The sequence below is a fragment of the Clytia hemisphaerica genome, unplaced genomic scaffold (assembly GCF_902728285.1).
Source record: "Clytia hemisphaerica strain Z4C2 unplaced genomic scaffold, Clytia hemisphaerica genome assembly, whole genome shotgun sequence".
Lineage (NCBI taxonomy): Eukaryota > Metazoa > Cnidaria > Hydrozoa > Leptothecata > Clytiidae > Clytia > Clytia hemisphaerica.
Window position 1 is genome coordinate 1,446,850 of NW_027103262.1, and position 15,355 is coordinate 1,462,204.

The following is a 15,355-nucleotide window of genomic DNA, read 5'->3' on the forward strand; positions in this document are numbered from 1 at the left end:
TGCACTTTGGAAAATTTGACCGTTGGTATATGTGCATAGTTAACAGCTATCACGGCGGTTCATGAAAAAAAATAGTGACAGTAGGGCAGTAGAGGGGGCCCCCCCAGTAGAGGTTGGAACAAACAATGTAAACACCTCCACCACTCGCTTACTCTATATATTTTATACTCTAAAACAAGTTTTTTCGACTCTGACAAACTAGTAAATTCTATGTGGAAAATGATTTTATAAGTGAAATCAGGAGGATAGATAAAAATTTCTTTCTTTATTCCTGCTCTAAAGGGATATAAGGCGAACTCTTTACGTAGCTATGGCCAGCTATGGCTAGAGTGAATACGAAGCGACGAAGTAATCATGTTTAGAATCTACTCGGAGATTACCAATTCCCCCCGTTAAAACGAAAGTGAAAGTAATTTATCCCAGAATATATTATCGCGTCATGCATAATTACATTTCCTTTGTTTTTAAAATCGCATACTAATTACCCCCGAAAACTCTTTATCGAACGGGATTTTTTCAGGAGGTTCAAAACAGTGAAAATTTGTGTGTACAGCTGAAGTAAATTTGGTAAATTTGATCGAATTATCGTAGTTTTCACTGTCAAACATTTAAACTTTATGTAAATTGTTCACATTGGTTTGTTGCTGAATCAATTTGATTTATATGATCATTTCAAATTGGCTTGACAAGGCATCCTTCACTCCAATAAAATTATAACTGGACACCCATACAGCGGAACAAAATGGAGATTTTCTGGGTGATTGTCTGTTAAGAATTGTGCTATTTCTCGGTCATGGCGGAGGTAAGCTTCACTTTTCTTAGCCAAAGTGTAATGAAAGAGGTTGTAATTTGGCTAAAACTTCCTCAATTATGGCTAATTTGACGGTATCAGCCACATAATTGGTGAAAAATTGGTCTTATTTTGTCATCTACCCCCCTGTTTTTCTCACATTTCTGATTCGAACAAGGGCGCTCATAAATTCAGAATATCGTAACTTATTTTACAGACCAGATATTGGTAAACGGAATACAGTCCTCACTTTTTAATCCGCAGGCGATATAAGGAAGACCTTGAAGACCACATAGTTGCTGATTTGTTTGTAAGATATTCGGCTGGTCCTTAAAATTCATAGTTCAATTCATTGATTATTGTAGTTTTACCAAGAACTGCGATTTGTTGTTTATTTTGAAATTTATTTTTGATCTGCAAGCCCTTTCTGGTTTGTTCCAAAATCAAATTCAATTTATCCCTACAAATGGCAGAATTGTTTGCCTAAAAAAATCATCAACTCCCAAAATAGATACAGCCAGGTGACATTTTATAAGAAAGTTAGGGCAGCGTCTGCTGGTGGCCAAAAAGGGCACTTTTTCTAGTTTTTCCTAGTTCTTCTTGCCAAAATTTTAGCGAATTTCAGGAGGGGCATGAAAAATGGCCTGACAACTTTTTAGAAACCTTTGGCAAGCTCAAGTAAAAGAAATTGTTTCAAACTATACAAGCTTGGGTGCAGGGGAGAATTCAGTATTTTACAGTAACCTACAGTACTTTATAATATTATTAAACTGTTTGAACCAAAATCTCAATTACCGTAAGGCCGATGAAATTTACATATGAGTTTACCGTCGGCCGCCCGCATCTCTAAAAAAGCACCCGCATGAAAATTTCATTATCTTCAAAATTCCTAAAATTTTCATTATTTCTATATTTCTTTACAACTACAACCTCTATCGTTGTTAAAATCGTCTCTACGCAGGATTCCCTCTACGCATGACCTTTTTCCCAGAGTAAACACGGGTAAACAAAGAAGATTTTTTACAGAAAATGTGACCGCCCTCAATCCTACAACTACAGCGGGCGTCACGCCCATCTATCTGCCTAACCGCCCTGGCGGCCATTTTAGTTTTTTGCCAAATCTAGCGCCACTGTAGCAATCGATCTTTATTTTTCGTTCGCAAAACATGCGTAGGGTTGAAGCGAAGCAAAATTTTTTATTTTGAGAGATAATGGTAGCAGAAATGGTGGATAAGGTGCTGTTGGGAAAATAATGAATAATGAATAATGAAATCATGCCGCATCTATTTTTGGGTAAGTTCACGACGGTAAACTCATATGTAAATTTCATCGGCCTAAGTTGGTCTAATGTCGACATCCGTCTTCTAATTTTGACACCCTTCTTTAGAGATAGGAACAATAGAAACTGAGGAAGGTCGGAATCGATGATTGACTTTGCTTAGCGCGATGAGAGGAAAAATCTTTAGTCTATCATTGATTTCGACCTTCTTATTATTCCTATCTATAAAGAACGATGTCGAAATTAGAAGACGGATGTCGACATTAGACCAACTTACGGTAGCGATCGATTAGCCAACGACTGATATCAATGAGCTATTTATTATGATTTTCAATGAGATATTGATTAATTTCAAGTAACTTGCAGTTAGCCACACTAGCATTTCGCCAAAATGTGTATCAAAGATTAATGCTGCGAAAGCGCTATATCGTTTACTTGACTCTCAAGCAAAAAAATGCACCGCAAAACTTCTAAAGGGATTCATGAAAAAATAACCCGGCGCTTTTTAATGAAATTAACATTTTCAAAAACTTTGAGAAATTACCTAAAATTTGAGACATAGATGAAAAAATTTGAGCCAAGCCAACCTTGAAAACTAATTTGAAGATCAACTTACCAAGAAAAAGATCTACGGGGGAGGCGGAACCCACCTAGATCCGCGCACTGCCGGATAGGCTATCTCCCGGAAATTTTGCCGGACCTCAAACAATGACCCATTTACATGTGCGTAATTGTTTTTACTTTAGCGTATAAACAAGGCCTTAAAAATCCAAGCGCTGTCTCGGGAATTGAATGACAAATTTTGGTTGGTTGATTTTGGCTGCTGCACGTTTTATTTTGTTTCCAACTTTCAAGTTTTAATTAATATTGTCTTGCGAATTTGATTCAGGTAACTCTCATCCTTGTTGTTGAAATGTATCCTGTAGATGACTGATGTTGTTTTTTCTGAAAGCTAGATTTCCTAGTGTGACTAACTGACTTGCGGTGTCGACTACCGTAAGTTGGTCTAACCTCAACATCCGTCTTCTAATTTCAACACCCTTCTTTAGAGGAATAATAATGAAAGTTGGACTCGGTGATTGAAAAAAGATATATCCTACCTTACCACTAAGCAAAGAAAAATAATTTTGACCTTTTTTTTCAGCTCTAGAAAAGGGTGTTGAATTAAGACTAGGGATGTCAACATTAGACCAAGTTACGGTATTATTATTGATTATTTTAACCGATGAGCTAGCTACCGTAATTTGGTCTAATGTCGACATCCCTCATCTAATTCCGACACCCTTTTTATCAGCTGAAATTGATAGAAAGGTCAAAACTATTAGTGGTCCAGAGAGGAATAATCCTTTTTCAATCAGTGATTCAAGCTTTCATATTATTCCTGTCTCTAAAGAAGGGTGTCGGAATTAGACGAGGGCATAGTTTGCAGAGGGGTATGAACCCCCCTAGGTTTATTTCATCCCCCCTATATACCCCCCCCCCCCTTTTGTAATGAAATCTTATCCCCCCCCCTTTTTTTTTACAGAAAATCCGTTTCGAAGGAAACTCGCTTTCCCACCTACCAGCAAAATTATCAACAAGAAAGAGTATGAAGTATTATAGTCACGAGCCAACAATGACAGAATATAACTAACTTGTATTTGATTAGAAAATTGACCAAAATTTCCAAACCCCCCTTTTTTATTTGATCCCCCCTACATTCCCATCCCCCCTAGTTTTTTCGGCAGATCTTGGTACCCCCCTACAAAGGCCCTCCAGAAAGTTGGCATCCCCCCCTATTAAAAAGGGGGGTGCAAACTATGGAGGGATGTCGATATTAGACCAACTTACAGTATTGATGGTTATTGACAAACTTTTGATTACCTGCCTTATCAATCTTATCAATTTTCCATCAATTATTATTATAGTCAAGTCAGGTAATCGTTACGCACTTCTAATTCTTACGCACTTTTTGAATCACCAATATTTCATGATATACTTGGTTTCTAACCTTGAAGTAAAATTATTATGAAAGCCAAAACATTTTCCTACCTTTTGTACCAATAATTTGTTTCTGTTTTGACTTCCTGCTCGCCAAAATTTGCTTCAAAGAAAATGCGCTGTGGCGATACCATTTTGATATTTTAGAAGGATGAAGTAACTTTTGAACTGAGGAGATCTGGGTACAAGATAGCGCGCAAATGGTTGTTGCTATGAAGCAGCCTATTCAAGTACGTTTTATCCCACCAAATGTTTTTTCTTGAATATTCCGTGATAAATAACAAGAGCCGCGGATCAATTAGGTGCGTAAAATTTACCAGGGTAGCCCAATCATTACGCACTTTCAAGTTACCATTCAAGCTTAAAGTCGCCAATACATTGTTTCAAGTAATATCTTTTCAACACAGTTTAATAGCCAATTGGTTTTCTTAACAGTTTTCCGATCCACAGAATCGATAGGGAAAAATGCGGATTTGGCACCTAATCATTACGCAGTTGAAAAATGTTGCTTAATAATGAATTTTGGCTTATCGAAGATAGCTTATATGAATGAAAAAGGTTGGAAAATGCTTTAGCTATCTAAAAAGAGCTCAACTAGCCTTTAATCGCAAGAAGTTGACTACAGTATATTAGATTTTTCTTATTTTAAAAGTTCTTAGAAAAATGTCAAAATTCCAATTCAAACCCAAATCGAAGAAATCAAAAATTCAAAATTCAAACACTCTGTCTTACTGTACAGGTCGTTTTTGTAAAAATTGAATAAAATCAATTAAAAACATTTTGGAAAATGCTTTAGCTATCTAAAAAGAGCTCAACTAGCCTTTAATCGCAAGAAGTTGACTACAGTATATTAGATTTTTCTTATTTTAAAAGTTCTTAGAAAAATTTCAAAATTCCAATTCATACCCAAATCGAAGAAATCAAAAATTCAAAATTCAAACACTCTGTCTTACTGTACAGGTCGTTTTTGTAAAAGTTGAATAAAATAGCAAAAAATTTTCATTGAAAACATTCAACTGCTCTAACTTGGAACGATTGGTCAAAACATAGGACTGGTTGATCTGGCCTGTATTTTCACTTGGTAAATCCTCCAATAAGCGCCCGCTTGAATAAACGCCCTGCTTGAATAAGCGCCCCCCGTTTAGTCAAAATAATATTATAAGCGCCCCCCTTTGAATAAGCGCCCCCTCCAGGTAAGGGCGCTTATTCGAATTTTGTTATAGATTGAATAAGATATTGAGTAGATACTTGTGTCTTAAAAAGAAAGAAAGCGATTAAGAATAAAATGATAGAAATTGTCAATTGGATTTTTCCAATTTTTCTTTAATTCATGCTTTTTTTTAAATCAACCCTTTGAAACAGTCAAGTTTAAGCAGATTCCGAATTTGTTGATATACGAATTTCTGCAAATTTCTGAAATAAAAAAATAAGCGCCCGCTCGAATAAGCGCTCCCCTCGAATAAGCGCTCCGCTTGAATAAAGCGCCCCCCTTAGAGCCTGAAAAATTAAATAAGCGTCTGGGCGCTTATTCAAGGATTTACGGTACTGTTAAATTTCTTTGACAACAAATTTGTTTTGATAACCCCACCAAGTTTATCAATCATACTTCTTCGTTTCTCTTAGAGTGCACAGACACCTGAAGACACTTGCATGTGTTCCACTACAGATTTTTTGCACATTTCAATTTAAAAGCCTACTCGGTGCGAATGAGAAATTGTGTATTTTTTAATACGTCGTTCATTAACTCAAATCAAATGACTTTGGAGGTTTGGTGAAATGGTGGCCGAATTGCCGTCCCATGTTTTGTCAGATAGTCCCAAGCCAAGTTAGAGCAGTTGACGGTAGCTTATAGAATAATGACCTCATTGTGATCTTAAATATTACTAAACACGTCTGGTAAATAATTCTGTGACTGTTGGTAGGGCGTTTTGGAGTTATCCAGGTTTTATATGAAGGAATAAAATCAGTTTGGGATTATTCGCTCAATTTAAATTTTTATGTGTCATCAGCTACTCGTCTATATACAAATAATCAATTCTGTCGAGATCCTCTGAATAATCAAACATCATTGCATCAAACAGTTTATCATTGCCTCTGCTTGTAATTTCTCTTTAACCTTGCCTATTGCTATCAAATTGAATCTGTTTATTTGTTCATAACATTGTTCATTATCTCTATGTTAGGACGCAAGCAATGGAGATCATTCTGGTCATTATCACCAAACAGGGAACATCCAAAACCTTCAAAATATCCTGATTCAACAATATCCCTTGGTGTCTTCTGGATCCCAACACATTCCATATTCCACTTCAAATAATGATGGAACATTTCATTCTACTTTTCAACATTCTAGTGGAGGTATATTTGATCGAAGCATTGTTTTTGAGAGTACATTTACTTTTCGTGTTATGTCTGGTTATGTAAGAAGAAAATGATTAAAAGTGGTTCAAGTAGTTATTGGACATTTTAAAAACATGTCACAACAATTCACTCATTTCATGTTTATGACTTTTTGCACAAAGATCTTTACTTGCCAATTTCTCCACGCATAAGGTGAAGGAGCCCAATATTTAAAAAGTTGGGATTAATTCAAAATTAGAAACCTTTCTGAAGTTGTGAAGAGAATCTGTCAATTTCAAAATCTCTTGTCATTTTAATAAAATCAAAAGCCTTTTCATATTTCAATCTTCTTTCTCTGATTTTCAGCTCAAGGTTTCACTGTTGGTGGATCGAATTATGTCAGTACTGACTTCATGTCACAATCTGCTGCTCTCCAGCAACAAACAGAAAATTCCTCCCAACAACAAAACCAACGACAACTCAATCAACATGAATCACAACAACAACAACAACTTCAACAAATTCATCACCAGCAACAATTACAACAGGTATAGAGTATACATATTCTGAGGTTAACTTATTTTGCACGATTTTGCAGATTCTTCAAAGAACTTCCTGTAGTCTTCAAAGTCTGAGCAGAAATGACACCTAGGTTTTATCTTAATTCATATTACAGCTAAGATTAACCATCCACACAGAAGTGCCCTATAATTTCAACATAATTCGCGTCAGTATGCCAGAGCATATCCAGGCATATCAGTGACAACCAAACTTACTTGATTGAATCTTTGTATTATTGCAACTTTCTGTCTTAAGACAGAAACCCGTCTAGTTGAGAGGCATTTCATTTCTGTCTTCTCAGTAAGATGGTTTTTTTTGTTCAATAATTATCACCAAGCCTAATTGTAACACTGGATAATTTTTTTTTTAATTTACAGCAGATTCAACATGTGCAAGCACAGCAACAGCAAATGTCTCAACAACAATCGCAACAAATTATTGCAACAACACCTGATAAACATTCTTCAATGAATAGCCAGTTGGATACAAGTCAAAGCACAGCTTCAACCAAATCGATGGATGAAAATGAATCCTCTGGTATGTATGTTTACGCCACTTTACCAGGGAAGCTATTAGTCCCATTGTGAAATCCAACCTTAGGCACCCCTCCTTTGGCTCATCACTAAAACGCTTGGTAAGGGATCAGAAGGTTCATTACAGCATTGATTCTGGTGAAGGTTTAAGCATGTTTTGAGAGAATATCTCTATCGAAATTATTGAGATAATGAACTACATGCTTTTTATAAGAATAACTTCTAAAATAATATGAGGGTGAGATTTAGGAGTTAGAACGATGTGCCTTGTTTGGAACAATTGAAAAATAAGAATAATGCCACGCTCAGACAAAAAACACTATTCTTATAAAAAAGCGTGTATTTGGTAAGCCTCAAACTATCAATCCGAAAAGTAAGGCAACTGTAGCCTAAACAGAAAGGAAATATCTCTTGCTTTGAATTTTTTAACCATATAAAACTTGTCCTGACCTATCGGCAAATTTTCGCACAGTTCCGTCCTTTTTGAGGTTGGTCTCACTGCTAATTTTTTATTCATTCAATCATTCATTACATTTCAGACGAAGACATACACCAATGTGGGCGTTGCAAAGTTGTTTTCCATGATGTCACGGCTTACTTGAAACACAAACAATCTAAAGCTTGTAAAACCATTAAAAGCAGTTCACCGAACAAACAACAAGCATCACCAACCAAAACACCTCAACAGCAATACTCAAGCAGTGGAGATACTCAGCAATCACAAGTCCAACCTATGGGAAACGAACAAATAACAACAACAACCCAGCAGCAACAGCAGCAACAGCAGCAGCAGCAGCAGCAGCAGCAGCAGCAACAGCAGCAGCAACAACAACAGCAGCAGCATCAGCAGTCTCAATCCCAAACAGAAAACAACCAAAACATTCTAGAAGCTGCAGCCAAGAATACCATATTCCGTGATTCTTTCATCTCCATTAGAAACGAGATTCAAGATATTGGTACCGAGAAACGGGGAGTTGAGGAAAATGAACCTCAATACACTTCTGAAGACTTATGGAGCAAAGAGAAAACTGGTGATGATATTTTGCTTTCCCAGGAAGACATTGTTGACGAAGCTGGTAAAAAAAGTAAGAGAAATTTGACTAACTTTTTTTGAAATTCTCCATTTAATTAATATGTAGAGGGTTTAACTGTTGTTTATGTTCAATTGAATTTCAAGAGAAAATACTACACGGGGGGTTGGTAGTAAAATCTCAGACATAATGACGTTTACTACGGTGGTGGTGAAACGAAAAATCGAGAAAAAAAAATTACTACCCAGGGAAGTTAAATACTAAAATGGGTTGTTAAATGTTGAAAAAAATTTACTACCTGGGTAGTTAAAACTGGTAAAATTAGCAAATTTTAGCTATTTTTGTAATTCTTTCAATTTTTTGGATGACTTTTCTGAAAAAATCTGAAAATTTTTATAATTTGAAAAAATTTTCTGTTGGAAAGTTGTTTGCTGCAAACAAAAAATTCTGGAAATTTTATGTCAATATAAAAGACTTTAATTCTAATTCTAGTAAAATATGTGTCACAGAAATAATCATTTTTTAGCTTTTTTTGTAAAATCGGTCCGAAAAGTAACCAAAAAATAGGACGGTGGTCTCCATGACAAATTGTCCCAAAACTTTTACTACCCCAGGGTAGTAAAATACCTCTTCCAAGAGTCTGGGTGGTGGTATGTAAAAATCCTTTTACTATTCATATATGTCTGAGATTTTACTACCGACCCCCCTTCCTGAATACTATCTATCTATGGTCGTTGGGACTGGTATCACTTAAAGAATCTCTTCCGTCTGCCGGTTTATTTGGATGGAAGTTGTTCATTTTATAAAAATTAGTTTGGCAAATAGACCCTTTTTCAAAAAGGAAAATGCTGTCGAACATTCATGGTTTTTCACGTTTTTACAATTTTTACGAGGTTGACGAGATAATAACCAAACTTGGAAATAAAGATAGCTCCTTTATCATCCTTATTAATTATTCTTTGTTTTAAATGTCAGGGCGTGCCCGACAACCCAAACCCTTTGATGAAAACGAAATCGGAACATCCGAACCAATGGATAGCCTCGATTCACCTCCAAAAGCCAAAAGGAAATCTAGACCGCCAAGGAGACACAAGCCGCATTATGACCCGAGAGACGAAGCACGACATGAAGGGGCCGATGGAGCAGGTCCCAGTGGATTGCATTCTGCTTCTAGCTCTCTTCTTGAACTTACAGGTACAAATTGTCAAGCGCATCCCGTTTTTCATTTTACTTTTGTAGAGAAGTTCAAACCTCTCCCACTTCACTTGAGAAACTGTTTACCAAAGTAACCAAAAAAGTAACTAGTATATGCCTGTTCTTGCCATTTCTACCTTAATGGAGATTAAAAATGAACCTTTGGATGTGACTAAGCCTCGGCGTTTCGACCGGAATGATAGTGACTTTTTGTTCAGCCTCCGAAAATCAAGTCCTTTAAAGGGTCGAAAAGTTCTTGGAATTTTGACTAAGTTTTGATATCTTTGCTGAAATTATTGAAGAATATAGTTCTAAAAACCTCAATCTCTCTACTAACGGTCGATATTTGAACTTTTGCCCGTTCATATCCGTCATCTCGTTTATCTAGTACTACTACCTCCCAAGATTAGATAAGATATGCAGTGTTGCAACTTTTCTGTCTGTTGACAAAAATCCATCCAGGGGAGTTTTTCATTAGAATTTTTGTCTCAATTGTAAGCTTTGGAAGAACGTAATTTTGTAAATTTTTTGTTTGATGTTTAAAACTTTCGTTTAAATTCAATAAAAGTTATTTGCAACACTTGATAAGATTATAAATAAGATATCAGATAAACGTGGACAATTATATTTATGCTTTTAACTTTAGTTCGGGGTCGAGGTCGGGGACGCGGAGGTCGCCATTCATCGCATCGCTGTCCCATCTGCTTATTGTTGTTTCCAAGCCGAATGACCATGATCGAACACAAGAGAAAACATACCAAAGTACACAAATGTAAAATTTGCAATGAAGGTAATATCTTATTTCCTTTTTCGTTTGTCACAGCAATTTTGCATCGTAATCGTGGACACCGTGGCAATCGTATTACTCTCCGTCAATATGATAGAAATAGAACTGGTTGTTGAAAAGGTCTTGTGTCGCCCTCACTAGCTCACGCTACACTTTGACGTCGATCAAGATTTTACAGTATTGCTCTTTAAAATTATTTAAACATTTAGTTTAGGGTTAGAGAAATCGGTTCTAATACTCCGAAACATTCGGAAGCTTTGGTACTCTCATTCGTCTTGTAGTCACGCCTTAAACATTTTGAATAAACGACGTTTAGCTTCAGGGGGGGGGGGTCAGGATCCAGATACCAAACCCAGGGCCGGGGGTGGTGTCAATTTTTTTTTCAAATTTCAAAAAGTCAAGTTGGTATCGATTCCAAAATGAGGGGGTGGGTCCCCCTTTTTTTGAAAATAAGGGAATTTTTAAGTTGGTATCGACACCAAAATGAGGGGGTGGGTCCCCCTTTTTTTAATTTTTGCTGAATTTGAAATCGGTATCTGACTTAAAATGCTGTATAATGTAAGTATAAAAACTTATTTGAATCATTCTTCATTCTATAATTGAAATTAAATTAAATTGAAATTAAATTTTTATTTAACTTTTGCTGCTCTCAATTCTTTCAATCAACCAAAATTCATTCAAAACTAGAGTTGAACAAAGTGAATCAAGTCTTAACAGATCTTTTTTCTGTATCTAACGTTAATCATACATAGGCTATGTTACAAAGACTCTAGGTGTGCCTAATACAATAAGTTTTTTATCTAGTCTAGTTTATCAACTAATTTTATGAATTTGATACATTTTGCCAATATAGTTCAAGAAACTTAATTTACGTTGTATCAGAATGAGAAAAACTTGTTTTAATTTTCAGGAGTCTAAAGTGTGGTACATAGTATAATTAAGTGATTAATCAGGATTAATAAGAGGAATATTCTTTGAATAAAAACATTCACAGATTTGTTTAGCATCCCTTGTATGCAGTATCCTATGCATATAACTTCTTGCATTTTTACTGATTGCCAATTTAGGGGGGTGGGTCCCCCTTTTTCAGAAAAATCAGGATTTTCAAGTTCGTATCGATACCAATTTAGGGGGGTGGGTCCCCGCTTTTTTAGAAAATTGGGGTTTTCAAGTTGGTATTGATACCAATTTAGGGGGTGGTGGTGTCTACTACTTTTAAATCTCGAAAAGTCAGGTTTTTGGGCCCTGGGTTGGTATCCTGGACCCTGACCCCCCTGTTAGCTTACATCTGTATATAGTAGTGGACTCGTGATCAGTAACTATGTTTTATTTTCTTACAGGTTTTTACACGGAAGACCGTCTAGAGAAACATGCAACCAAAGAAACACACAGTCACCCTTGTGACCAGTGCGAGCGGTCGTACGTCAACAAACAATCGCTCATGCGTCACAAATTATCTCACTCTGAGAAAACACACAAATGTGATCAATGTTCGCGCGCATTCAAAACACCGCGTGAACTCAAATACCACGTCGAAGGAATGCACTCTTTATCACGTGATTTCGTTTGTGACGTTTGCCAAAAAGGATTTTCACGGCCGGAGAAATTGAAACGCCATCTGATGATCCACGCCCCAGACCGCCCTGTTTACACGTGTCCATTCAAGAACCACGTCGGCTGCGATAAGACATTCTATAGAAAAGACAAATTGACCAGACATTTATATTCACACTCGAAAGTCAAACCTTTCAAGTGTGACCAATGTGATAAATCGTTCGCCCGCACGGATAATTTGAGAGAACACATACGCTCTCACACAGGTAAGGAGAAATACTTGAATTCATTTTGGAAGACCATGACGAATATTGCTTTTAGAAAACTCGAATTCTCTTCCGAGGAAGACTATCGTTTTCCATATCGTTTTAAAGAAAAAGAAAGTGATGTTTAGTTAAATTCAACCTGTACCATTACAGCATTGATATTCGAGACCAAGGAACTTTAATAAAACAGTAAATCTCTTTATTTAAGATTCTTGCTGAGACTGACTTTTTCTTGTTTTGCGGAACTTTTTTTGAAATACTTGAATTAAAGCCATGCCACCAAAGTTCAACTTTTTCAATCTCTACACAGGTGTGTTCCGTTATTATTGTACTGTGTGCGGAAAAGGACAACCAGGACCCAAGAAATTTCTTCAACACATGCTCAAGCAGCACAACGTAGAGAATGCAGAAATACCACGCCCCTTTGACGATGCAGCTCCTGAACCACTCATTCAACAACACAAAGCTGTCATTGAAGCTGAAGCTGCCGCCCGCTTAGTCCGTGCGGCCAATAATGTTAAGAAAGACCAAGGAAAGGTTTGACATGTTCAATTGTTTAAAAGTTTCGTTAGAGGTGTATGTCGGAGTGTTATTATTTTTCTCAAAATCTTCTACAAATGACATGAACAGGTACAAAAAATATTGAAAAACTTCAGAAAAGTCGAAATAATTTAATAAAATATGCCCTTTTACTTAAGGTTGTATGCATTCAAAGTAAATAACACGATTAACTTTTCAGAGATAATTAGATTTCTGTCCGATTTCGAATCAGCGAGAATTGACTGGAACACAGTACGTAGAACCATAGAACACATAGATTTATCATTTTCTGACTGGTTTTTCTTCCACCTCAATAGAAAGTTCGCAAGGAGAATATCGAGACGACGGAGATTCCGTTAGATGGAGCGGTTGCCATAGCAGCAGGGTTGAACCCGATGATCCAATCAACGCTCATGCCCAGTCCCACGCAAAATGTGACGTCAGAACAACAACAAGCCTTTGTAGCAGCTGCTTCAAGAGGTATGTTTTATTCTTAAAAACCAACGGTAAATTCAAGGTCATAGTAAACAGAGAGTATCTATGAATTTAACTATATTTTTATATGTCTATTCTCCTGTTTTATATAATATACCTACTTAAAGAAATTCGCTAACCTATATACAACTTTCTACATCTCAATCTTCTTCTAAAACTTATTTTTCTGCGAAAAACATAATATTCGCTTCAAGCATATTGATTTGAAAAGTTTCTCGGATTAATTCCCCCAAGACGTACAAAAGCCCCATGTTCTATATTTCAAACAACCAGGAAAAGGCTTATGTCTATGCAATCTTTAAATGTTAAGTTATTATTCTTAATCCTTAGGAAACATCGAAACTCTATACACCATCAGTCACACCGGTCAAGGTTCCGGTTCTCCGCAATTTCAAATCAGTCGGGCACAAGACACGATGGTACGTAACGAACAACTACTACGTGAACAATTGGCACGTGAAGGTCTCACAACTCGAGAGGTTGCTATAACGTCTGCCGGAGCTGCAACTGGAGCTACAGGACGCGATTCAACGCAAACGGCAGCCGCTGACGCAACCACAACGGAACGTCTCCAAGAAGTCATAACAAGGCAACTGGCAGAATCGGCCGCAGCGACGCAACAGGGCCGTGAACTGGAAGAACCCACCATCTCTATGACGGTAGACCAAGACGGTAACATTACAACGTCAGGGCGTGGTCTTCATCTTCTATCCCAGGGAGTCCTCCCAGGACAGCTAGCAGGACAATTACAATTCACGACGCTCTTGAATTCTGACATTATAGCGATCGGCGAGGACGTGATACGACAGAATCGGAACGGTGTGCTACCAGCTATGTTTCAACAGAAATTTGGAAACTAGTTAACCGTATTATCTTCCCCGTGGTATGATTCTTTCTTCATTGTTATTAAGTTGGCAACTGGAAAGAACCACTGTCGGTTGGCTATGTACTTGCAGTGACTTTGCTCGCCTAGATCTGATATAGGTCTGTGGCAGGGCTTACAATTGACACCGCATATGACATTAAACTATTGTCGTTTGTGCAACTAATTGGAAATTTTAGTTTTATATGGATGAACTAATCGTGTTTTTTAATTCATATTTAGAGTTCACATGTTTTCATGAGATTTATGAGAGTAATTTAAAGAGGTGAAGTGTTTCTTCATTTTTGCCTCTTAAGAGATGGCTTCCGTACCTTCAATCCCCCAAAAAATATACATCATAGTTTTTAAGCAATTCTAAACTCTTTTGAAAGATCACAATCCATCCCACCCCACTGTCAATGTTGAGTCTGAAACTGAACCATGGGCCACGCACTTTTTTTGCAGACCATGCCATACTTTTTTTAATAGCTACTATTTTAAGCCATAAAAAAAGCCATAAAAACTATTATTCTCCCCAATTAGATAAACGTTTTAAGGTGTTTTGAGCGTGTAAAAAGTGAAAAGATTTCTTCATCGCCCAACCATGGCGGGCGACAATTTTTCCAAAATATTGCCCCCCCCCCCCACTCAAAATAGCTCGCCGGGGCCTATGTCAACGCTGACAGTAGGGGATGGGGGACGACCTCTGGTGTCTCATAATTCAATTAGGGGATTTTCGGAAGAGAAAATAAATTCTTAAGAAAGTTTGACTAACGAAAAAATCGAAAAAAGTTCACTTGATGGCTCTATTAAAATATTCCAATTTTATGGGAAGGTTTCCAATTCTCGCTCGAATATTTCAACGGGAATCAGGGAATTTAGCTTCCCTATGGGATTTAATAAACTTTTTGCTTTTTTTGGTTTTCGAGTCGAAGTTCGACAATATAATTTAAAAATTCAACACCGTCTAAATTGAAAGTGCTTTCAATTTTCACTGGATTTACTTATTTTTTATCTGCAAACTTAAAATACAGTACTTTATTTATTTTACAAGTGGAAGATCTATTAGTTATTACTTTGTTTCTTAGTATTTTTAATCATAATTTTTTTAAGTCAGAAATAACGACGTGCAAATTGAAAATA

The 15,355-nt window shown here is 36.7% G+C and overlaps 1 protein-coding gene across 3 annotated transcripts; it reads left to right on the plus strand.

Moving 5' to 3' along the window:
- The first annotated feature begins 497 nt into the window (after positions 1-497).
- On the plus strand, positions 498-14,657 carry LOC136800366 (uncharacterized). 3 transcript variants are annotated; one of them, XM_067057021.1, is made up of 11 exons: positions 498-802; positions 6,233-6,407; positions 6,756-6,937; positions 7,328-7,487; positions 8,023-8,568; positions 9,490-9,708; positions 10,355-10,498; positions 11,836-12,315; positions 12,626-12,852; positions 13,173-13,335; positions 13,681-14,657. In XM_067057021.1, exons 1-11 carry the CDS (start codon positions 794-796, stop codon positions 14,208-14,210), a joined length of 2,835 nt encoding a protein of 944 aa, XP_066913122.1. In that variant the 5' UTR covers positions 498-793; the 3' UTR covers positions 14,211-14,657. The 3 variants fall into 3 exon arrangements, with proteins under 3 accessions (XP_066913122.1, XP_066913107.1, XP_066913115.1); XM_067057006.1 differs by lacking the exon at positions 498-802 and adding an exon at positions 4,127-4,279; XM_067057014.1 differs by lacking the exon at positions 498-802 and adding an exon at positions 4,127-4,279 and having other exon boundaries at positions 7,331-7,487.
- Positions 14,658-15,355: the final 698 nt, after the last annotated feature.

Bases quoted from the DNA above. Each gene is read 5' to 3' on its own strand.
- LOC136800366 (XM_067057006.1), top strand. From the start codon at position 4,250: ATGGTTGTTGCTATGAAGCAGCCTATTCAA. The intron at 4,280-6,232 runs GTACGTTTTATC...TCTCTATGTTAG, and splicing joins CTATGAAGCAGCCTATTCAA to GACGCAAGCAATGGAGATCA. The intron at 13,336-13,680 runs GTATGTTTTATT...CTTAATCCTTAG, and splicing joins TGTAGCAGCTGCTTCAAGAG to GAAACATCGAAACTCTATAC.